The sequence below is a fragment of the Arachis duranensis genome, chromosome 4 (assembly GCF_000817695.3).
Source record: "Arachis duranensis cultivar V14167 chromosome 4, aradu.V14167.gnm2.J7QH, whole genome shotgun sequence".
Classification (NCBI taxonomy): domain Eukaryota; kingdom Viridiplantae; phylum Streptophyta; class Magnoliopsida; order Fabales; family Fabaceae; genus Arachis; species Arachis duranensis.
The window spans coordinates 45874651-45898365 of NC_029775.3; the positions used below are offsets into that span (position 1 = coordinate 45874651).

General features: G+C 38.2%; 2 protein-coding genes across 2 annotated transcripts; both read left to right on the forward strand.

Moving 5' to 3' along the window:
* The first annotated feature begins 2975 nt into the window (after positions 1-2975).
* On the forward strand, positions 2976-4286 carry LOC107484239 (uncharacterized). Its single transcript, XM_016104855.1, has 2 exons — positions 2976-3749; positions 3840-4286. Exons 1-2 carry the CDS (start codon positions 2976-2978, stop codon positions 4284-4286), a joined length of 1221 nt encoding a protein of 406 aa, XP_015960341.1.
* Positions 4287-4715: 429 nt separating this feature from the next.
* LOC107484238 (branchpoint-bridging protein-like) lies at positions 4716-5882 on the forward strand. The gene is made up of 3 exons (XM_016104854.1): positions 4716-5045; positions 5187-5252; positions 5532-5882. The coding sequence occupies exons 1-3, from the start codon at positions 4716-4718 to the stop codon at positions 5880-5882; spliced, it is 747 nt and encodes a 248-aa protein (XP_015960340.1).
* Positions 5883-23715: the final 17833 nt, after the last annotated feature.

Consider the following 23715-nt stretch of genomic DNA (forward strand, 5'->3'; position numbering starts at 1 on the left):
TGAACTCGAAATGGATTTTTTGGAGCTATAGGAGTCCAATTGGCGCACTCTTAATTGCGTTAAAAAGTAGACATCCAGGGCTGTCTAGAAATATATAATAGTCCATACTTTGCCCGAAGATAAATGATGTAAACTAACGTTTAATGCCAGTTCCATGTTCTATTCTGGCGTTAAACGCTAGAAACAGGTTACAAGTTGGAGTTAAACGCCCAAAACAGGTTACAACCTGGTGTTTAACTCCAGAAACAGCCCAGGCACATGAAAAGCTCAAGTCTCAGTGCCAGCACACACCAAGTAGGCCCCAGAAATGGATATCTGCACTATCTAGCTCAGTTTACTCATTTTCTGTAAACTTAGGTTACTAGTTTAGTATTTAAACAAATTTTAGAGATTTATTTTGTACCACATGACATTTTAGATCTGAACTTTGTATCTTTGATGGCATGAGTCTCTAAACTCCATTGTTGGGGGTGAGGAGCTCTGCTGTGTCTCGATGGATTAATGCAATTATTTCTGTTTTCTATTCAAACACGCTTGTTTCTATCTAAGGTATTCATTTGCACTTCAATATGATGAATGTGATGATTCGTGACACTCATCACCATTCTCAATCTATGAACACGTGCCTGACAACCACCTCCATTCTACCTTAGATTGAATGAGTATCTCTTGGATTCCTTAATCAGAGTCTTCGTGGTATAAGCTATAATCCATTGGCAGTATTCTTGAGAAACTGAAAAGGTATAAACCTTGTATGTGGTATTCCGAGTAGGATTCAGGGATTGGATGTCTGTGACGAGCTTCAAACTCACAAAGGTTGGGCGTAGTGACAGATGCAAAAGGATTAATGGATCATATTCCAACATGAGTGAAAACCGACAGATGATTAGCCGTGCGGTGACAGCGCACCTGGACCATTTTCACTGAGAGGGCGGATGGTATCCATTGACAACGGTGATCCACCAACATACAGCTTGCCATAGGAGGAACCTTGCGTGCGTGAAAAAGAAGACAAGGGGAAAGTAGAGATTCAGAAGACAAAGCATCTCCAAAACTCCAACACATTCTCTATTAATGCGTAACAAGTATTATTTAATCCATGCTCCCTTGTTCATTTGCAAGTCAACTGATAATTATAATTGATATCCTGACTAAGAATTACAAGATAACCATAGCTTGCTTCAAGCCAACAATCTTCGTGGGATCGACCCTTACTCACGTAAGGTATTATTTGGACGACCCAGTGCACTTGCTAGTTAGTGGTACGAATTGTGAAAAGTGTGATTTACAATTTCGTGCACCAGACGTGTTCAATCAGTGCTGAGCTAGAGAAATTGAAATGGACAGGGGCTAATTTGTCCTAACCAGTCACCATATAAACGACGTCATTTCAGTGGGAAGCAACATTTCATGTGCTTTTGAGAAGGTGGGTTTCCATAAAAACCCTTCCCCCAGCCTCGACATTTACAAGAAAACCCTAGGTCAAAAGGTTCTTCACTTCTCGAGACCATTGTGGACGCTGTGTTGGTGGAGGGAAGCGCTGACGTTGCTGCTTACAGTGTTGACGACGTCATAGTTCACGGCGGGTTGGTGGTGCTGTTGACAGAGCTGGACGGAATCGTGTCAGGACGCTGCAGACAGTTCAGGTTAGTGATTCTATATGAAGCATTTGTCCCTTGTGCATTGTGTGGTCCCCCCAAATTGATTATGCTTCTGACAAGGAACCATTGTTGTCTGCAACCCTTTGTGGTCCTATTCATGGAAAAATTCAAATAACCCTGAACTATGTGCATTTTAGAAAAAACTAAATAATATAGTGGTGGTCATTTTTGTTTAAACATGTTTATTATTAGGGAGATTTTATTAAAGCTTGAATAAACTGATTGTAAATGTCTAAATATATGGTCATTCCTATGTTTCACCATGGGGGGAGATTTGTTAGAAACTCTGAAGGTGATCTCTGCTACTTGGATGGTAAAGTAAAGAGATTTCCCCCCTTAGACTTGGATTATGCAAATTTTTTTGACTTGGTTAAATTATTTAAAGAATTGGGTTACCGGGAGTATAAGTAGATGTTCTGGCTTGATATGGGAGAACCGAATATGGAAGCTGGACTCCATGTAATTAAAGGAGACATAGAAATTAATCAAATGAAGGAGGATAAGTTGAGGTACGGGGAAACTGATGAGCTATACATCTACTTTGAACACGATGTGGACATGCCTGATGTAGTTGAAGAAGATATGGTTGAGGAGACTGTTGTGTTGGATTCATCATCATCATCGTCATCAACTGATGATGGATATGAGACAACAGAGGATGAGCCTTACAAGCCTCCTCCCCCTAGATTTGAGACAGATGATAGTGGTAGTGAAGAAGAAAATAAGAGAAAGAAAAAGGTTCCAAAAAAGGGAATTTCAGCAAAGAAAAAGACGAGTAATGAGGCTGCTGGGTATGAAACTGAGGATAAAAGTACAGATGAGGAAAAAAGAACTAAGAAGAAGAATAGTGTGCCTAAAAAAATAGTGTCACTTAAAAAGCACGAGGGAAAGAAGGGTGGTGTAAGTAGTAATACCCTAAGACAATCACCAAGGACTGCAAAGAATAGAACATCTAAAAAATACTCTGGTGTTAGAAGGAGGCATATCTTAAGAGATGGACTAGGCAAGAAGGGGATGGAGGGCCAAAGTAGAGAAGCTGGACTAAATGTTGGGGCTGGATAAATAGACCAAAGAGATGGACCTGTAGGTGGATCAGGTGAGGGTCCTAATGTGGGTGATGGGCCTAGTAACCGAAGCTCAGTCCCAACTGAGTTTGAGATGGATAGTGATTTTGAGAAACCATATGAGTATGAGAGTGAGGCCTTCAAGAGCCCAGTTTCTTCTGAGCATAAGGGAAGGACTGTATATGATTACTTTAGTGAGGATACTGAGTATTGAAAGGTAGTGTTTAAGGTTGGTCAGATGTTTCCTACAATGGAAACGTTCAAGAAGGCTTTAAAAGACTACTTTGTATTTGAGGGAAAGGATGTGTTATATATTAAAAATGAAAAGCATAGGCTGAGGGAAGCATGTGCTGCTGAGGATTGTCCATGGCTGATTTTCACATATTGGAATAGTGCTAGTAGGTGTTTCCAGGTGAAAACTTTGATAGATGAGCACACCTGTGCCAGAGACTATGGCAGCAACATGGCAGATAGGGGCTGGGTAGCATCGAAGCTCATTAAGAGACTACTAATCCATCCTGATTTGAAACCAAGGCAGGCAATAGATCACATGATTGAGGAGTATAATGTGCAACTTAACTATAGAATGATTGCGAGGGCCTTGAAAGTAGCTAGAGAGATGGTCATTGGTAATGCATGGGCACAGTATGGAAAGGTTAGAGACTACTTGAGTGAGATTCATCAGAGTAATCCCAGGTCCACAGCATTGATGGAGATAATACCACAACCTGAAGCCCTCCCATTATTTGATAGGTTATACATTAGCTTAAACGCTTCCAATAAGAGTTTCATTCAGAGTTGTAGGCCATTAATTGGCCGAGATGGCTATTTTTTGAAAGGGTATTATGGCAGACAATTACTGAGTGCAGTGGGCCAAGACGCAAACAACAATTTTTTTGTCATAGCATACGATGTTGTCCCTAATGAATGTAAGGACACCTGGAAGTGGTTCCTAACGCTGTTGCAGGATGATTTGGGGTTGGTGACACAACATGGATGGAATTTTATAAGTGATCAGCAGAAGGTAATTCAATTAGTTTGTTTGTTATCTTTCATGAAAAATGCAAGTGATATGTAAACTGTTAAACTATTTATGTGTCTGTAACGATTGCAGGGGCTAGAGTTAGCTATCAAGAAAGTAATGCCTAATGCACACCATCGCAATTGTGTGCTACATATTTGGAAAAACTTTATCAAGCATTTTAAAGACCAGCAAACAAAGCAAATGGTATGGGAAGCAGCAAGATGCACAACATTCCAGGAATTCAATGCATGCATGGAGAAAATGAAGAAAATCAATCTTGGTGCATGGGAGTATTTACAGCGATTTGACCCGGCTTTGTGGACTAAAGCATATTTCAGTCATGGGCCGAAGGTGGATAATATAACCAACAACATGTGCGAGGTGTGGAACGCGAAGATCATAGAGTATCGGGGAAAGCCCATATTAACGATGTGTGAAGACTTGAGATGCTATTTAATGAGAAAAATGGCAACACATAAGAAGAAGCTTGAGAGTTATAGCGGTCAATTGGCACCAGTACAGCAGAAGAAACTTTAGGAGTTTATGAAACCTAAAGTTAATAAGTGGAGAGCCATTTGGGCTGGAGACAATGATAGGGTGCTCTTCGAGGTTCACAAAGGGGCAAGAAAGGTTGGATTTAACCTTCAACAAAGGACCTGCACTTGTAATGTTTGGCAACTTACTGGTAAGGTTGTTTATGAAATCATCTTATCTGATTTATTGTATCTTATGGAATTTTATAAATTTCTGTTGTGTTGGTGCTGGAATATTGGCATACTTGTTGTTTATGAATCAAGCATTATTTGAATTATTGTATCATAACACCTTGTGGATTGCATGTCTGGATTGTGCTTCTTGTTAGGCATGCCTTGTTGTCACGTTGTTGCATCAATATATAAAATTGGTCTGAAGTCAGAGGAGCATGTGCATAAATGGCTCACCATGCAATCAATCAGAGCAATATATATGCATTGCATCAAACCAGTTAATTCAGAGGAGTACTGGACCCCGTGTGATGCTCCAAGAACGGAACCACCCAACATCAAGAGACCAGCTCATCGCCCCAAGATGAAGAGGAATGTAGATCCTGTAGAACCTGAGATGCACGCCACTAAAGTCAAGAAGACCATTGAAGTGACATGCAGCAAGTGTGGACAGCTTGGGCATTACTACAAGACCTGTAAGAATGACCCAAAGGACCCAAACTGGCAGCCATTGACCAAGAAGGAGAGAAGAGCTGGTAAGGGGAAGGGGTTGCAGATTGTACCCTTTTACACAAACCAGAACAGAGGCCAAGTAATTAGGGTTCGATTTGGTACACAGTAGTAGTTGTTAAGGGTTTAAGTGTCTCATTTAAAATTTATGAAGGGTTTAGTTGTCTCATGTAAATATTGTGAGGGGTTTATGTGTCTCACTATTGGTTGTTTATATGATTAGGATGTAGGACCTAATGTCAATTTGAACAGTGCTAGTGTTCAACCTCCCCCACCTATGGATCCACAGGTAATATCTTTTACCCTGCTCCTTATCCCTATTGTTGTAAGATGACATATTACACTCTCCTTGCACTAACGTGTTTATACTCCTATGCTAGACAAAGGCAAAGAAGTATAAGAAGAAACTTCCAAAGACAATGCATAAGAATGGTACTTCTGACCAACAAGAACAGGGAGAAGAAATTCCCCTTTCACAAAATGCACCACAGACAGATGAGATATAGTGATTGGTCAATGTTGTTTTAAACTTTTTGTTTATTTTATTCTCATTAAATTTTTGTTATAGGTTGCAGGAGAGGCTATGAACCTGAATCAACCACCCCCACAACCCTGCTCCACCCCCAACCTCAGTTATGCCCAAAGAAGAAAGCACCCTGTGGTTAGGCCCCCAACCGCTCCTATCTCGCCTCCACCTTCATTTGGACAACCTACTCCACCATCAGTTCAAGCAGCATCAGGTCTTATACCATGTGTTCCAACCGGTCAGGCTGTAAACCCGAGGACAACAACTGCTAATGTTCCCTTTCAACAAAGTGCTCCTTCTGCTGAGACCATGGCTGCAGCAAGTTCTGGGACTGCAGCAAGGCTTTTCAAGTTCATTCCTACCCCTGGGTTTATACCTCCTAGGAAGACTTGATATCTGATATGTTGCTGTTGACATAGATGATAAGAATTACTCCTTTTGTTATTAGTCTAAGTGTCAGTGTTTAGAAATCTAGGAAATATTTTGGAAGCTTTTAAGTGTTTGTATGCATGTTTAAGTCATTTTGAAACTCTATTAGACTGATGTATAAGATGTTTAACTCAGTTTGAAACTTGAGAATTTAGGAAACATTTTGGTTCAAGGCTACATGTTGGCCTTCTTTTTGGTGTTAGAGGGCTATAAGTTGTCCCTTTCTCATGCTGAACAAGGACATGTTTGGTTATTTTCTATTAATATTTTATATAAGACATCTTCTGGGTTTGTTTATCCAACATTTTCCAGTAAGAAATCTGTATGACTACATGCTTCCAGAATTCATCAAAGTAGTAATAGACCCTTTTTCTTGGATCAAATCATAATCTCATCTGAAATAACATACATACTTCTAAAGTAATACAATATACACTTGTAAGAAACAAGACACACTATGAACCTAGTGTCACAGAAGGTTCTTGCTACTCATATGCCTCAAAAAAATTTGGAGATCACAATTCCAAATACAAAAGCAATAACAAAAGCTTTAACAATACCGCCACTAGAACCACTATTGGCATTACAATTTTTAGCTTCCAATTCTAACCCACTAACTCTTGCATCTAGTTCCCTCAGTTTTCCAGCATCAACACCAGCAGCATCAGGAATCTGACTCTGATCTCGCGTCCAACCCTCTATATCAGGAGAATTTTTGGAAAACTCTTCAAATGATGCAACATAATCATCCAACCATGCAAAAAATTTACAATGCGGTTTTGTGCTCTGTAGAATATACCCACATCTCATAAGATGTCACATCTGAGTTAAAATAAACAAAACTTAAATTAAATTTCAAATTACCTTGAAGTGTGGACATCCAAAAAATAACCGATTAGGGTTCAATTCTATTGAAGAGAGAAACAAAATAGCATGCGCCCCACACTGGCATCGTGGAGCAATGAACTTCTTCTTCTTCAGTACAGCAACACTTCCTACAGATACACTTAGAGGACTTCTGCCTTCATCTTTAAAAACTTCTCTTCCACTCCCATACATGGAACTTGACACTGGTTCGTTGCTGCTGCTCATGGCTCTGTTAGGATGTCGATGTTGGGGGAAGGGTTTTTATGGAAACCCACCTTCTCAAAAGCACATGAAACGTTGCTTCCCACTGAAACGACGTCGTTTAAATGGTGACTGGGTAGGACAAATTAGCCCCTGTCTATTTCAATTTCTCCAGCTCAGCACTGATTGAACACGTCATCCACCTCTTATGACAGGTCAAGCACCGAATGAGCCAGCTCAGCATTTTCCGTCAAGCCTAGCCGGAGAAAAATGCATGGGGACCGTCTTGTGTGACGAAAATCGGGGACAGGGACCGAACTGGATCGATTTTATTTTGAGGAGTCGCGTTGTCATTCCTGGAAATGGACAAGGGCCGGGTTGGTACTTCACTCTTACTTGTTCCTTATTTCAAATATCCAAAATAAAATATATCTTTTTCCATAACCAATAATATATCCTACTTTCCTGCAATTCCTTGAGAAGACGACCCAAGGTTTGAATACTTCGGTTATAAATTTTATTAGGTTTTGTTACTTGTTACAACCAAACTTTTGTACGAAAGGATTCTCTGTTGGTTTAGAAACTATACTTACAACGCAATTATATTTGTGAATTTCTTTACCGATAGAAAGTCCTAATGTCAAAATGGCGCCGTTGCCGGGGAATTGCAAACTTGTGCCTTATTTTGGGTTATTGTAAATATTTTATTTTTCTTATTTATTTATTTTTGTTTTTATTTTTTAATTTTTATTAGTTACTATGAGTTCTCACCCCCATCGCTTTGAATTTGGTTCTAATAGTGTTGAAAGGAATGGAAGCTATAATAGGAACATGCATCAAGGTCAAAACAATCAAAGATGAACGGAGCCACGAGGATCTGATCAACCCTTTAGGCAACAACACCCTCCAAGATACCATGGACCACGACCATTCCAGAATGCATGTCAGGACAATAGCTATGGTGGACACTTTCGTGACAACTAACACCCACCAAATTACTATGGTCAAGAGCCATTCTGAGGTGTATACCAAGATGACAGATATAGTGGACCCCCCTGTGGCTACCAACAAGCCCCATCATATGCTTATGAACCACCTTCTCAACACAGCTTTAAACCACTACACTCACAAGCCCCCTACCACCATTCACCTCCATATGACCCTAACCCTATCCACACCAATTCCAATCCAATTACTCCCAAGAACCACCACTTTCCTATGCACCATATCTATATCCATCAACCAAGGAATCTATCAAGGAACGTCTCAAGGAAACAGTAGAAAAATTTCATGCAACCCTTCACCAATTGAATCAAGCGATAAATCAATTACTTCTCCGATGTTTGGACACTCAATAAACTCCCATGGCTCCATGTGGACAATCTAATGAAGAACGTTGCATGAAGGAGATACTAGAAACTCCATTAGACAGTACGGAGCATGACTTTGTACTGGAACAAGAGGATGGAGCTGTCATTATAGAATAAGAAGAGTTGGTTGAAGACTTAGGAGACGCTGAACCTCCATGGGAATCCAGAATTGAGGAGAATTCCGTCAAGAAATTTGTGATCGATGCTAAGGAGGAGAGTGCACAACCCCTAAAGTAGGTATCTTATGAAGAACTGGACGAAACAACTCAAGAAGTAGGTTTCCATCATGTTGATAATCACAAGTCAAGTTCTCCTAGTAATGAACTTGCATCCGCAAGTGAATTTTTTGAAATAGAAGAATCTTCCCCAAGTGAATACGAAGATGATGCAGAGGTGGACTTTTCTCAACCTCCCAATTATGACTCAAGTGATGAGGAAGATATCGAAGACTTGGATCAAGACGTGGTTGCAGTTGAAGAAATTCGCAAAAAAGTGGAAGAATTCACAAAAGTAGAGCTTGCAAAACCACTGGAAACACCTATCCCAAGGCCATTACCGCCCAATACAAACTTAAAATGGGTAAAATCCTTAGCTTTTTATCTTTACTTTTCCACTTGAATATGGTTTACTCGAAACAGATGGCCAGCTTAGAGCTCTTTGTGGCTTTAAGAGTAAAAGGAAATGACTCGCCCTTGTTATGTAGTAATGGAGAATGTGTTGGAGTTTTGGAGATGCTTTGTCTTCTGAATCTCTGCTTTCCCCCTGTCTTCTTCTTCACACACGCATGGTTCCTCCTATGGCAAGCTGTATGCTGGTGGATCACTGTTGTCAATGGCTACCATCCGTCCTCTCAGTGAAAATGGTCCAGGTGCATTGTCACCACACGGCTAATCATTTGTCGGTTCTCACTCATGTTGGACTAGGATCCATTGATCCTTTTGCGTCAGTCACTACGCCCAACCTTTGTGAGTTTGAAGCTCGTCACAGACATCCAATCCCTGAATCCTACTCGGAATACCATAGACAAGGTTTAGACTTTTCGGATTCTCAAGAATGCTGCCAATGGATTCTAGCTTATACCACGAAGACTCTGATTAAGGAATCCAAGAGATACTCATTCAATCTAAGGTAGAACGGAGGCGGTTGTCAGGCACGCATTCATTGATTGAAAATGGTGATGAGTGTCACGGATCATCACATTCATCATATTGAAGTGCAAATGAATATCTTAGATAGAAACAAGCGTGTTTGAATAGAAAACATAAATAATTGCATTAATCCATCGAGACACAACAGAGCTCCTCACCCCCAACAATGGAGTTTAGAGACTCATGCCGTCAAAGATACAAAGTTCAGATCTAAAATGTCATGAGGTACAAAATAAATCTCTAAAAGTTGTTTAAATACTAAACTAGTAACCTACGTGATGAGCGGATAATTTATACGCTTTTTGGCATTATTTTTAGGTAGTTTTTAGTAGGATCTAGCTACTTTTAGGGATGTTTTTATTAGTTTTTATGAAAAATTCACATTTCTAGACTTTACTATGAGTTTGTGTGTTTTTCTGTGATTTCAGGTATTTTCTGGCTGAAATTGAGGGACCTGAGCAAAAATCTGATAGGAGGCTAACCTCCTTGCACTCGAAATGGATTTTCTAGAGCTACAGAACTTCAAATGGAGCGCTTTTAACGGCGTTGGAAAGTAGACATCCAGAGCTTTCCAACAATATATAATAGTCCACACTTTATTCGAGTTAAGACGATGCAAACTGGCGTTCCACGCCAGTTCCATGCTGCATTCTGGAGTAAAACGCCAGAAACACGTTACAAACCAGAGTTAAACGCCAAAAACATGTTACAAATTGGCGTTTAACTCCAGAAGAAGCCTCTGCATGTGTAAAGCTCAAGCTCAGCCCAAGCACACACCAAAGTGGGCCCGGAAGTTGATTTCTGCACTAAATAGAACTTTTTACTACTGTACTAGTCGTCTTTTGACCACATCTTTGGGTTATTTTTGGTTCACCTTATGATCCTTTGATCACGTTTATGGGGACTGACTATTTGGCCATGCCTGGACCATCATTTATGTATTTTCAACGGTGGAGTTTCTACACACCATAGATTAAGGGTGTGGAGCTCTGCTGTACCTCGAGTTTTAATGTAATTACTACTATTTTCAATTCAATTCAGCTTATTTTTGTTCTAAGATATTCGTTGCACTTCAACATGATGAATGTGATGATCCGTGACACTCATCATCATTCTCACTTATGAATGCGTGACTGACAACCACTTCCGTTCTACCTTAGACCGAGCTTGTATCTCTTGGATTCCTTAACTAGAATCTTCGTGGTATAAGCTAGAATCCTTTGGCGGCCATTCTTGAGAATCCAGAAAGTCTAAACCTTGTCTGTGGTATTTCGAGTAGGATTCAGGGATTGAATGACTGTGACGAGCATCAAACTCGTGATTGTTGGGTGTGGTGACAGACGCAAAAGAATCAATGGATTCTATTCCGACATGATCGAGAACCGACAGATGATTAGCCGTGCTGTGACAAGAGCATTTGGACCATTTTCACTGAGAGGATGGGATGTAGCCATTGACAACAGTGATGCCCTACATACTGCTTGCCATGGAAAGGAGTAAGAAGAATTGGATGAAAGCAGCAAGAAAGCAGAGATTCAGAAGTTTTCAAAGCTCTTTTCAAAAAGTTTTCAAAAATTTTTTTCTTTGTTTGCGTTTTCCAAAAAAAAATAATTTTCGAAAAATACAAAAAAATCATAAAATCATAAAAATCGAAAATATTTTTGTATTTCTTGTTTGAGTCTAGTGTCAAATTTTAAGTTTGGTGTCAATTGCATGTTTTTAAAAAAAATTATGCATTTTTCAAAAACTCATGCATGATGTTTTTCATGATCTTCAAGTTGTTCTTAGTAAGTCTTCTTGTTTGATTTTGATATTTTCTTATTTTATGTTTTTTGTTGTTTTTCATATGCATTTTTGTATCCATAGTGTCTAAGCATTGAAGATTTCTAAGTTTGGTGTCTTGCATGTTTTTCTTTTCTTGAAAATTTTCAAAAATAAGTCTTAATGTTTATCTTGATCTTCAAAGTGTTCTTGGTGTTCATCTTGACATTCATAGTGTTCTTGCATGCATTGAGTGTTTTGATCCAAAATTTTCATGTTTTGGGTCATTCTTATGTTTTTCTCTCTCATCATTAAAAATTAAAAAAATATCTTTTCCTTATTTTGCTCATAATTTTTGAAAATTTGAGTTGACTTAGTCAAAAATTTTTAAAACTTAGCTATTTCTTATAAGTCAAGTCAAATTTTCAATTTTAAAAATCCTATCTTTTCAAAATCTTTTTCAAAAATCAAATCTTTTTCATTTTTTTATTATTTTCGAAAATTTTTAAAATTTATTTTCAAAATCTTTTTCTTATCATTATTTCAAAATTTCGAAAACTTTACTAACAATTAATGTGATTGATTCAAAAATTTGAAGTTTGTTACTTTCATGTTAAGAAAGGTTCAATCTTTAAATTCTAGAGTCATATCTTTTAGTTTCTTGTTAGTCAAGTAATCAATTTTTATTTAAAAAAATCAAATCTATTCCAATATATCTTTTTCAATCATATCTTTTCAAAATATCTTTTTCAAATCATATCTTTTTCAAAATTGATTTCAAAAATCTTTTCTAACTTCTTATCTTTTCAAAATTGAATTTCAAATCTTTTTCAACTAACTAATTAATTTTTTGTTTAATTATTATCTTTTTCAAAACCACCTAACTACTATCCTCTCTCTAATTTTCGAAAATTACCTCTCTCTTTTTCAAAATTTTTTTTAATTAACTAATTGTTTTAAATTTTAATTTTAATTTTATTTCTTCTTTTAATTTTCGAAAATCACTAACCCTTTTTCAAAATCAATTTTCGAATTTCTCTCACTTTCTCTCTCATCTCTCTCTATTTATTCATTCATTTACTAACACTTCTCTTCATCTCAAGAATTCGAACTCACTCTTCCCCCTTGTGTTTGGATTCTTACTTTTTCCCTCTTCTATTCTTTTCTTCTTCTACTAACATAAAGGAATCTCTCTACTGTGGTAAAGAGGATCCTATTATTATTATTTTCTGTTCCCTTCTTTTTCATATGAGCAGGAGCAAGGACAAGAATATTCTTGTTGAAGCAGACCCTGAACCTAAAAGGACTCTGAAAAGGAAACTAAGAGAAGCTAAATTACAATAATCCAGGGACAACCTTACAGAAATTTTCGAAAAGGAAGAGGAGATGGCAGCCGAAAATAATAATGCAAGGAGGATGCTTGGTGATTATACTACACCTACTTTCAAGTTTGATGGAAGACGCATCTCAATCCCTGCAATTGGAGCAAATAATTTTGAGCTGAAACCTCAACTAGTTGCTCTAATGCAATAGAACTGCAAGTTCCGTGGACTTCCATCAGAAGATCCCTACCAGTTTTTAACTGAGTTCTTGCAGATCTGTGAGACTGTTAAGACTAATGGAGTGGATCCTGAAAGTCTACAGGCTCATGCTTTTCCCTTTTGCTGTAAGAGACAGAGCAGGAACATGGTTGGACTCATAACCTAACGTGGGGCATTGCCTAGTTTCCCAACATTAGTGGTGTTCACTTTTACCACTAGCGTTGAGGAGAAACGTTATTGGAGTTCACGTTTCTCATTAACGTGGAGTCCTCCTTTCCTTCTACGTTAAGTACCACGTTAACTTAGTTAACGTGGCTCTTAACGTAGGCTATGAAGTGGCTTCGCAGGCGTTATTGGTGATCACTTTTCTCATTAACGTTGCAAGCCAATTGCCATCCCACGTTAGTAGTCACGTTAACTAAGTTAACGTGAATGCTAACATGATTCTTCCATGCTTCATTTGTCCTGAAATCAAGCAATTAAAGTGCATCAAAGCTCTAGCCAAAATCATGAGATTATGCATCATTAAAATATCATGTAATTCTGGCAAAAAATCTCATGAAATCATGCAAAATTCACAATAGTTTCTTGAATGAAGGTGTAAGTGTATTTTCACCCAAAACTTGCCTTGTTTACTAGGAAAATGCACGAAACTACCCTAAAACAGTAAAGAAAAGGTCAGTGAAGCTGGCCTAGATGCCCTGGCATCAGCCACAGCAGGAGCTGTGATTGATGTTGACAGAGGAGAGCTAGTCCTTCAATTAAATGGGGACGAACTTGCGTTTAAAGCTCAAGGATATTTCTCTGCAACCATGGATAGGAAGCATGAAAAGCTTCTCTCAATACAGAGTCAAACAAAGCCCTCACAATCAAACTCTAAGTTTGGTGTTGGGAGGCCACAACCAAACTATAAGTTTGGTATTGAACCCCCACATTCAAACTCTAAGTTTGGTATTGGGAGTCCACAACATTGACCTGATCACCTGTGAAGCTCCATGAGAGCACACTGTCAAGCTAGTGACATTAAAGAAGCGCTTATTGGGAGGTAACCCAATTTTTATTTATCTAATTTTATTTTTATTTTATTTTTCTTTTATGTTTTATTAGGTTCATGATCATGTGGAGTCACAAAACAAATACTAAAATTGAAAACAAAATAAAAAATAGTAGAAGAAACAGCACATCTTGGAGGAAGAGCTTACTGGCATTTGAATGCCAGTAAGGAGCATCTGGATGGTGTTTAACGCCAGAACAGAGCATGAATCTGGCATTGAACACCAGAAACAAGCAACAATCTGGCGTTTAAATGCCAGGATTACACCCTGAGGAGAGCTGGCGTTAAACACCAGAAACAAGCATGAAACTGGCGTTCAATGCCAGAAACATGCTGCAGACTGCGTTGAACGCCCAAAACAAGCATAGAACTTGCGTTTAACGCCAGAAACAAGAATCAATCTGGAGTTAAACACCAAGATTGCATGCAGAGGGCATTTTACATGCCTCATTGGTGCAGGGATGATAATCCTTGACACCTCAAGATCTGTGGACCTCACAGAATCATCTCAGGATCTGTGGACCCCATAGGATCCCTACCTACCTCAATTTACCTTCTCTCTTCTTCACACAATCCAATAACACTCTTCCCCATCACCTCTTCACCACTCCCATCCATCCATTCTTCCCACCCAAACCCACCCAATATGGCCGAACCTTAACCCCTCTCCCTCCACTATATAAACACCTCTATCCTTCTTCATTTTCACACAACACAAGCCTTTCTTCTCCCCCTTGGCCGAATACACACCTCTCTCCCTCGCCTCCATTTTTTTCTTCTTCTTCTTCTTCTTCTCTTCTTTCTTCTCTTGCTCGAGGGCGAGCAATATTCTAAGTTTGGTGTGGTAAAAGCATGGCTTTTTTGTTTTTCCATAACTACTTATGGCACCTAAGGTCGGAGAAATCTCTAGAAAAGGAAAAGGGAAGACAAAAGCTTCCACCTCCGAGTCATAGGAGATGGAGAGATTCATCTCAAGGGTCTATAACTCAGTAATAGAGCATTTAACTGCACATCAAGAGAGCCCACTCATGGACCTCAACAAGAGCATGAGGAATCCCCTCATCAAGACATCCCTGAGATGCCTTAAGGGATACATTTTCTTCCACACAACTATTGGGAGAAACTAAGGATAGGAGCACCAAAATCACTAGGGATGAAGCAACAAAGGCAAGGAAAGAGAGATAGAGGAGCTCAAAAGCACCATTGGTTCTTCAAGAGGAAGACGCCACCCATACTAAGGTGGACTCATTCCTTAATCTCCTTGTCTATTTACTCTCTGTTTTTCAGTTTTTAAGCTTCATGTTTGTCTATGTTTCTGTCTTTATTACATGATCATTAGTATTTAGTGACTATGTCTTAAGGCTATGAATAATTCCATGTATTATTCACATTTCCTAAATGAAAAATGTTTTTAATTCAAAAGAACAAGAAGTACATGAGTTTCGAATTCATCCTTGAATTTAGTTTCATTATATTGATGTGGTGACAATACTTTTTGTTTTCTGAATGAATGCTTGAACAGTGCATTTTTTTTTATTTTGTTGTTTATGAATGTTAAAATTGTTAGCTCTTGAAAGAATGATGAAAAATAGAAATGTTATTGATAATCTGAAAAATCATAAAACTGATTCTTGAAGCAAGAAAAAGCAGTGAAAAAGAAGAAGATGGCGAAAAAAAAGTGGCGAAAAAATAATAAAAGAAAAAGAAAAAGCAAGCAGAAAAAGACAATAGCCATTCAAAGCAAAAGGCAAGGGTAAAAAGGATCCAAAGCTTTGAGCATCAATGGATAGGAGGGCCCAAGGAAATAAATCCAGGCCTAAGCAGCTAAATCAAGCTGTCCCTAACCATGTGCTTGTGGCATGCAGGTCCAAGTGAAAAGCTTGAGACTGAGTGGTTAAAGTCGTGATCCAAAGCAAAAAGAGTGTGCTTAAGAGCTTTGGATATGGAATTGGGATTGGAATTGGTGTGGATATGGATTAGGGTCATATAGAGGTGAATGGTGGTAGGGGGCTTGTGAGTATAGTGGTTCAAAGCTGTGTTGAGAAGTTGGTTCATAGGCATATGATGGGGCTTGTTGGTAGCCACAGGGGGGTCCACTATATCTGTCATCTTGGTATACACGTCGGAATGGCTCTTGACCATAGTAATTTGGTGGGTGTTGGTTGTCACAAAAGGGTCCACCATAACTATTGTCTTAACATGCATTCTGGAATGGTCGTGGTCCATGGTATCTTGGAGGGTGTTGTTGCCTAAAGGGTTGATCAGATCCTTGTGGCTCCGTCCATCTTTGATTGTTTTGACCTTGATGCATGTTCCTGTTATAACTTTCATTCCTTTCAACACTATTAGAACCAAACTCAAAGCGATGGGGGTGAGAACTTATAGTAACTAATAAAAATTAAAAAACAAAAACAAAAATAAATAAACAAGAAAAAGAAAATATTTACAATGACCCATAATAAGGCACACGTTTGCAATTCTCCGGCAACGGCGCCATTTTGACGTTAGGACTTTCTATCGGTAAAGAAATTCACAAATAAAATCGTGTTGTAAGTATAGCTTCTAAACCAACAGAGAATCCTTTCGTACAAAAGTTTGGTTGTCCCAAGTAACAGAACCCAATAAAATTTATAACCGAAGTATTCAAACCTCGGGTTGTCTTCTCAAAGAATTTCAGGGAAGTATGATTTATTATTGGTTATGGAAAAAGATATATTTTATTTTGGGTTTTTAAAATAAGGAATAATTAATTTAAATGACAAGAAAAATAAATTAATAATTATAAAATCTCTTGGTAAGGTATAAGAACTTGAGGTCCTATCCTAGTTAACCTTATCAGGTGTGATGAGAATTGGACTCTGCTCCCACTTTAGTTAGCCCTTACTAAATAAAGGAAAGTCAAGCAGACTAATTAATTTGATCCTCAAGTCCTAGTCAACTCCTTTGGAAAGACCATAGTTATTGGAGTAGAAATTAATCTGCAAAGAATTTCAATTTCAATCAACTGCTGAGTTTGATAATTCAAGTATTACCAGTTACTCAACCAAAGCCAAAAGGAAAGAAAATCTACTCGAATGAAAATAATTTGGACAAATCGAAAGCATCCATAACATAAATAAAATAAAACAAGCTTATATATGAAATACCTCAAATTATATTAAATAGAATATTCAAATCTAACATGGAAAAGTTCACAAATTAAATTGGAAAAATAAATAAAAGGAACATTGAACCTGGAAATTGAGAAGAAGAAATCCTAAATCCTTTAAGAGGAATCTTAATCCTAAATCCTAAGAGAGATGAGAGAACTTCTCTCTCTAAAAACTACATCTAAAAACTAAAATTGTGAATTATCAGCTTATGCTCAATATGAATTGAGTCTTTGCATGTTCCCTGGCTTTATTCTGTGTTTTTGGGCCAAAAACTGGGTCAAAACGTGGATCAAACTTCCCCCAGCGTTTCCTGAATTTTCTACAGATTGCGCATGTCACGCGTACGCGTCGTTTGACGATTTTCATCTCCACGCGTGCACGTCAGACACGCGCTCGCGTTGTTTGCGCAAAATCCAATCCACGGGTACGCATCTAGCATGTGTACGTGTCGCTATGATTTTGTCCAAATCGCGCGCACGCCTTAGCCATGCTTGCACATCGCTGTTCGCTGGTTGTCTCCTTTATTTCTTGTTCTCCTTCCCTTTTTTCAAGCTTCCTCTTCATTCTCTAAGCCATTCTTGCCATATGATGCCTGGAACACTTAACACACGGATAACAGTGATGAGCGGATAATTTATACGCTTTTTGCCATTATTTTTAGGTAGTTTTTAGTAAGTTCAAGCTACTTTTAGGGATGTTTTCATTAGTTTTTATGTTAAATTCACATTTCTGGACTTTACTTTGAGTTTGTGTGTTTTTCTATGATTTCAGGTAATTTCTGGCTGAAATTGAGGGACTTGAGCAAAACTCTGAAAAAGGCTGACAAAAGGACTGCTGATGCTGTTGGAATCTGACCTCCCTGCACTAGAAATTGATTTTCTGAAGCTACAGAACTCCAAATGGCGCGTTCTTAACGGCGTTGGAAAATAGACATCCAAAGCTTTCCAGCAATATATAATAGTCTATACTTTATTCGGGAATTGACGACGTAAAGTGGCGCTCAACGCCAAGTACATGCTGCTGTCTGGAGTTAAACGCCAGAAACACGTCACAACCCGGAGTTGAACGCCCAAAACACGTTATAACTTGGTGTTCAACTCCAAGAAAAGCCTCAGCTCGTGGATAGATCAAGTTCAGCCCAAGCTCACACCAAGTGGGCCCCAGAGGTGGATTTATGCATCAATTACTTACTCATGTAAACCCTAGTAGCTAGTCTAGTATATATAGGCCATTTAACTATTGTATTAGACATCTTTGATCACTTTAGATCTGAGGAACATCTGGGGGCGCATAGTCCTTAGACCTTGGGGGCTGGCCATTCGGCCATGCCTGAACCTTTCACTTATGTATTTTCAACGGTGGAGTTTCTGCACACCATAGATTAAGGGTGTGGAGCTCTGCTGTACCTCAAGTTTCAATACAATTACTATTATCTTCTATTCAATTCTCTTTTATTCTTATATTCTAAGATATACGTTGCACTTCAACTTGATGAATGAGATGATTCGTGACACTCATCATCATTCTCACCTATGAATACGTGTGATTGACAACCACTTCCGTTCTACTCTAGGCCGGGAGCATATCTCTTAGATTCCCCAACAGAATCTTCGTGGTATAAGCAAGATAGATGGCGGCATTCATGAGGATCCGGAAAGTCTAACCTTGTCTGTGGTATTCCGAGTAGGATCCCGAGAATCCGGAAAGTCTAACCTTGTCTGTGGTATTCCGAGTAGGATTCCGATATTGAATGACTGTGACGAGCTTCAAACTCCTGAAGGCTGGGCGTGATGACAAACGCAAAACAATCAATGGATTCTACTCCAACCTGATTGAGAACCGACAGATGATTAACCGTGCTGTGACAGAGCATTTGGACCATTTTCACTGAGAGGATGGGATGTAGCTATCAACAAGGGTGATGCCTCCAGACGATTAGCCGTGCAATGACAGCGTATAGGACCATTTTCCCGAGAGGATTAAAAGTAGCCATTGATGATGGTGATGCCCTACATACAGCTTGCCATGGAAAGGAGTAAGAAGGATTAGATGAAAGCAATAAGAAAGTAGAGATTCGAAAAGATTCTAGCATCTCCACACGCCTATCTGAAATTCCCACTATTGATTTACATAAGTATTTCTATCCCTTTTTATTTTCTATTTATTATTAATTTTCGAACTCATCATAAACTATTTAATCTGCCTAACTGAGATTTTCAAGGTGACCATAGCTTGCTTCATACCAACAATCTCTTACTCACGTAAGGTATTACTTGGATGACCCAGTACACTTGCTGGTAACGTTGAATGAAGTTGTGATCATAAATTCCAATAAAGCCAATTTTTAAATCTCATGCAAATACAAAGAGGATCACAATTTCGTCCACCAAGTTTTTGGCGCCGTTGCCGGGAATTGTTGAGTTTGAACAACTGACGGTTCATCTTGTTGCTCAGATTAGGTAATTTTCTTTTCAAAAATCTTTTTCAAAATTTTTCTTTTCTTTTTCGTTTTTCTAAACTTTATTTTCGAAAAACTTAATAAAAATCCAAAAAAATTAATAAAAATATTTTGTGTTTCTTGCTTAAGTCTTGAGTCAACTTTTAAGTTTGGTGTCAATTGCATGCTTTTAAAATTTTTTCTAGCATATTTTTCGAAAATCCCATGCATTCATAGTGTCTTCATGATCTTCAAGTTGTTCTTGATAAGTCCTCTTGTTTGATCTTGATGTTTTCTTGTTTTGTGTTGTTTGTTGTTTTTCATATGCATTTTTCGTTTATTAGAGTCCATGCATTTCTAAGTTTGGTGTCTTGCATGTTTTCTTTGCATCAAAAATTTTTCAAAATTATGTTCTTGATGTTCATCATGATCTTCAAAGTGTTCTTGGTGTTCATCTTGACATTCATAGTGTTCTTGCATGCATTATGTGTTTGATCCAAAATTTTCATATTTTAGGTCATTTTTATGTTTTTCTCTCTCATCTTTAAAATTTCAAAAAATCAAAAAAATATCTTTTCCTTATTTCCCTCCAAATTTTCGAAATTTTGGGTTGACTTGGTAAAAAATTTTTAAAATTAGTTGTTTCTCACAAGTCAAGTCAAATTTTCAATTTTAAAAAAATCTTATCTTTTTTAAATCTTTTTCAAAAATCATATCTTTTCAATTTTATCTTTGTTTGTCGAAAATTTCAAAAATATTTTTCAAAATATTTTTCAAAATCTTTTTCTTATCTTTATATCATATTTTCGAAAATTAGCTAACAATTAATGTGATTGATTCAAAAATTTGAAGTTTGTTACTTTCTTGTTAAGAAAGGTTCAATCTTTAAGTTCTAGAATCTTATCTTGAAGTTTCTTGTTAGTGAAGTAAGTAATTTTAAATTTAAAAATTAAATCTTTTTATCTTTTATCTTATCTTTTTCAAAAATTTTATCTTTTTCAAAATTTGATTTCAAAATATCTTATCTAACTTCTTATCTTCTTATCTTTTTCAAATTTGATTTTAATATCTTTTTCAATCAACTAACTAACTTTTTGTTTGTTTCTTATCTTTTTCAAAATCACCTAACTACTTTTCCCTCTCTAATTTTTGAAAATATCTCATATCTTTTTCAAAAATTCTTTTTGTTTTAAATTTTAATTTTAATCTTCTCTTATCTTTAATTTTCGAAAATTACTAACCCTTTTTTTTAAAAAAATTATTTTCGAAATTTTCCCTCTCTTTTCTTATTCTATTTAATTATTTATTTACTAACACCTCTCTTCACCTCTCTCCATCTAAATATCCGAACTTATTCTTCTTTACTCTTCTCCCCTTTCTTCTTCTACTAACATAAAGGAATATCTATACTGTGACATAGAGGATTCCTCTTCTTTTCTTGTTTTTTTCTCTTTCATATGAGCAGGAACAAGGACAAAAGCACTCTTGTTGAAGTTGATCCAGAACCTAAAAGGACTCTGAAGAGAAAATTAAGAGAAGCTAAGTTACAACAATCTAAAGGTAACCTTTCAGAAACATTAGAACAAGAGAAGGAGATGGCAGCCGAAAATAATAATAATGCAAGGAGAATGCTTGGTGACTTCACAAAGCCAACATCCAAATTTGATGGACGAAGCATCTCCATTCCTGCCATTGGAGCCAACAACTTTGAGCTGAAACCTCAGCTAGTTGCCTTAATGCAACAAAACTGCAAATTTTATGGACTTCCATCTGAAGATCCTTATCAGTTTTTAACTGAGTTCTTGCAGATCTGTGAGACTGTAAAGACGAATGGAGTTGATCCTGAAGTCTACAGACTCATGCTTTTCCCCTTTGCTGTAAGAGACAGAGCTAGGATATGGTTAGACTCACAACCTAGAGAAGGAGTTCTTGAAATTGATGCTCTGAATGCCATATTGGCTCAGAACAAAGTGTTGACTCAGCAAGTCAACATGATCTCTCAAAGTCTGAATGGATGGCAAAATGCATGCAATAGTACTAAAGAGGCATCTTCTGAAGAAGAAGCTTATGATCCTGAGAACACTGCAATGGCAGAGGTGAATTACATGGATGAACCCTATGGAAACACCTATAATCCCTCATGGAGAGATCATCCTAATTTCTCATGGAAGGATCAACAAAAGCCTCAACAAGGCTTTAACAATGGTGGACGTAATAGGCTGAGCAATAGCAAGCCTTTTCCATCATCTTCTCAGCAATAGATAGAGAATTCTGAACAAAACACTTCTAATTTAGCCAATCTAGTCTCTGATCTGTCAAAAGCCACTTTCAGTTTCATGAGTGAAACAAGATCCTCCATCAGAAATCTGGAGGCACAAGTGGGTCAACTGAGTAAGAAAGTCATTGAAACTCCTCCCAGTATTCTCCCAAGCAATACAGAAGAGAATCCAAAAGGAGAGTGCAAGGCCGTTGATGTAATCAATATGGCCGAATGCACAAGGGAGGAGGAGGACGAAAATCCTAGTGAGGAAGACCTCCTGGGACGTCCCTCAAGCAAGAAGGAGTTTCATATTAAGGATCCAAAGGAATCTGAGGATCATATAGAGACCATAGAGATTCCATTAAATCTCCTTCTGCCATTCATGAGCTCTGAAGACTATTCTTCCTCAGAAGAGGATGAAGATGTGACTGGAGAGCAAATTGCTCAATATTTAGGAGCTATCATGAAGCTGAATGCAAAGTTGTTTGGTAATGAGACTTAGGAAAGTGAACCTCCCTTGCTCATTAATGAACTAGATACCTGGATTCAGCAAACTCTACCTCAAAAGAAACAAGATCCTGGCAAGTTCTTAATACCTTGTACCATAGGCACCATGACCTTTGAAAAGGCTCTATGTGATCTGGGGTCAGGGATAAATCTTATGCCACAATCTGTAATGGAGAAGCTGGGGATCATTGAGGTACAACCTGCCTTGTTCTCATTACAATTGGCAGACAATTCATTGAGACAAGCTTATGGAATAGTGGAGGACGTGTTAGTAAAGGTTGAAGGCCTTTACATCCCTGCTGATTTCATAATCTTAGACACTAGGAAGGAAGAGGATGAATGCATTATCCTCGAAAGACCTTTCCTAGCCACAACAGGAGCTGTGATAGATGTCAATATAGGTGAATTAGTCCTTCAATTGAATGAGGACTACCTTGTGTTTAAGGCACATGGCCATCCCTCTGTGACAAAAGAGAGTAAGCATGAAGAGCTTCTCTCAGTTCGGAGTCAAGAAGAGCCCCCACAGTCAAACTCTAAGTTTGGTATTGGGAGGCCACAACCAAACTCTAAGTTTGGTGTCAAGATCCCATATCCAAACTCTAAGTTTGGTGTTGGGACTATACAACATTGACCTGATCACCTTTGTGGCTCCATGAGAGCCACTGTCAAGCTATTGACATTAAAGAAGCGCTTGTTGGGAGGCAACCCAATTTTATTTATCTAATTTTTATTTTATTGTTATTTTGTGTTTTATTAGGTACATGATCATGTGGAGTCACGAAAAAAATAGAAAAATTAAAAACAGAATAAAAAATAGCAGAAGAAAAATCACACCCTGGAGGAAGCACAGGCTGGCGTTCAACGCCAGTAAGGTGCATCTGGCTGGCGTTCAACGCCAAAACAGAGCATGAATCTGGCGCTGAACGCCAGAAACAAGCAGCATTCTGGTGTTTGAATGCCAGAAATGTGCCTAGAGGAAAAGCTGGCGCTGAACGCCAGCAACAAGCCTGAAACTGGCGTTCAACGCCAGAAACATGTTTCATGTAGGCGTTGAATGCCCAGAATGTGCACCACTCGGCGTTTAAACGTCAGAATGGTGTGCAAAGGCATTTTACATGCCTATTCGGTGCAGGGATGGAATTCCTTGACACCTCAGGATCTGTGGACCCTATAGGATCACCTCAGGATCTGTGGACCCTACAGGATCCCCACCTACTATATTCCCACCTTACCTCCTAATCCTATTTTACTCTTCCCCATGTCACACTTCCCAAAAACCCTTCACCAATCACCTCAATCTCTCTTCCCAATCACCTATTCACCACTCACATCCATCCACTCTTCCCCATAAACCCCACCTACCTTCAAAATTCAAAAACATTTCCCCCCAATCCCACCCTAAATGGCCGAACCTACCCTCTCCCCTCTCCCTATATATACCCCTCCATTCCACTCCATTTTCACACAACACTATCCCCTCTACTATACGTTGGCCGAAT

What these genes read in the sequence shown, in the direction of transcription:
- LOC107484239 (XM_016104855.1), top strand. Translation starts at nt 2,976, where the DNA reads ATGGAAACGTTCAAGAAGGCTTTAAAAGACTACTTTGTATTTGAGGGA. An exon ending in TTATAAGTGATCAGCAGAAG is followed by an intron (nt 3,750 to 3,839) that starts GTAATTCAATTA and finishes TAACGATTGCAG; the next exon opens with GGGCTAGAGTTAGCTATCAA.
- LOC107484238 (XM_016104854.1), top strand. Translation starts at nt 4,716, where the DNA reads ATGCATTGCATCAAACCAGTTAATTCAGAGGAGTACTGGACCCCGTGT. An exon ending in CAAACCAGAACAGAGGCCAA is followed by an intron (nt 5,046 to 5,186) that starts GTAATTAGGGTT and finishes TTATATGATTAG; the next exon opens with GATGTAGGACCTAATGTCAA. An exon ending in CCCCACCTATGGATCCACAG is followed by an intron (nt 5,253 to 5,531) that starts GTAATATCTTTT and finishes TTTTTGTTATAG; the next exon opens with GTTGCAGGAGAGGCTATGAA.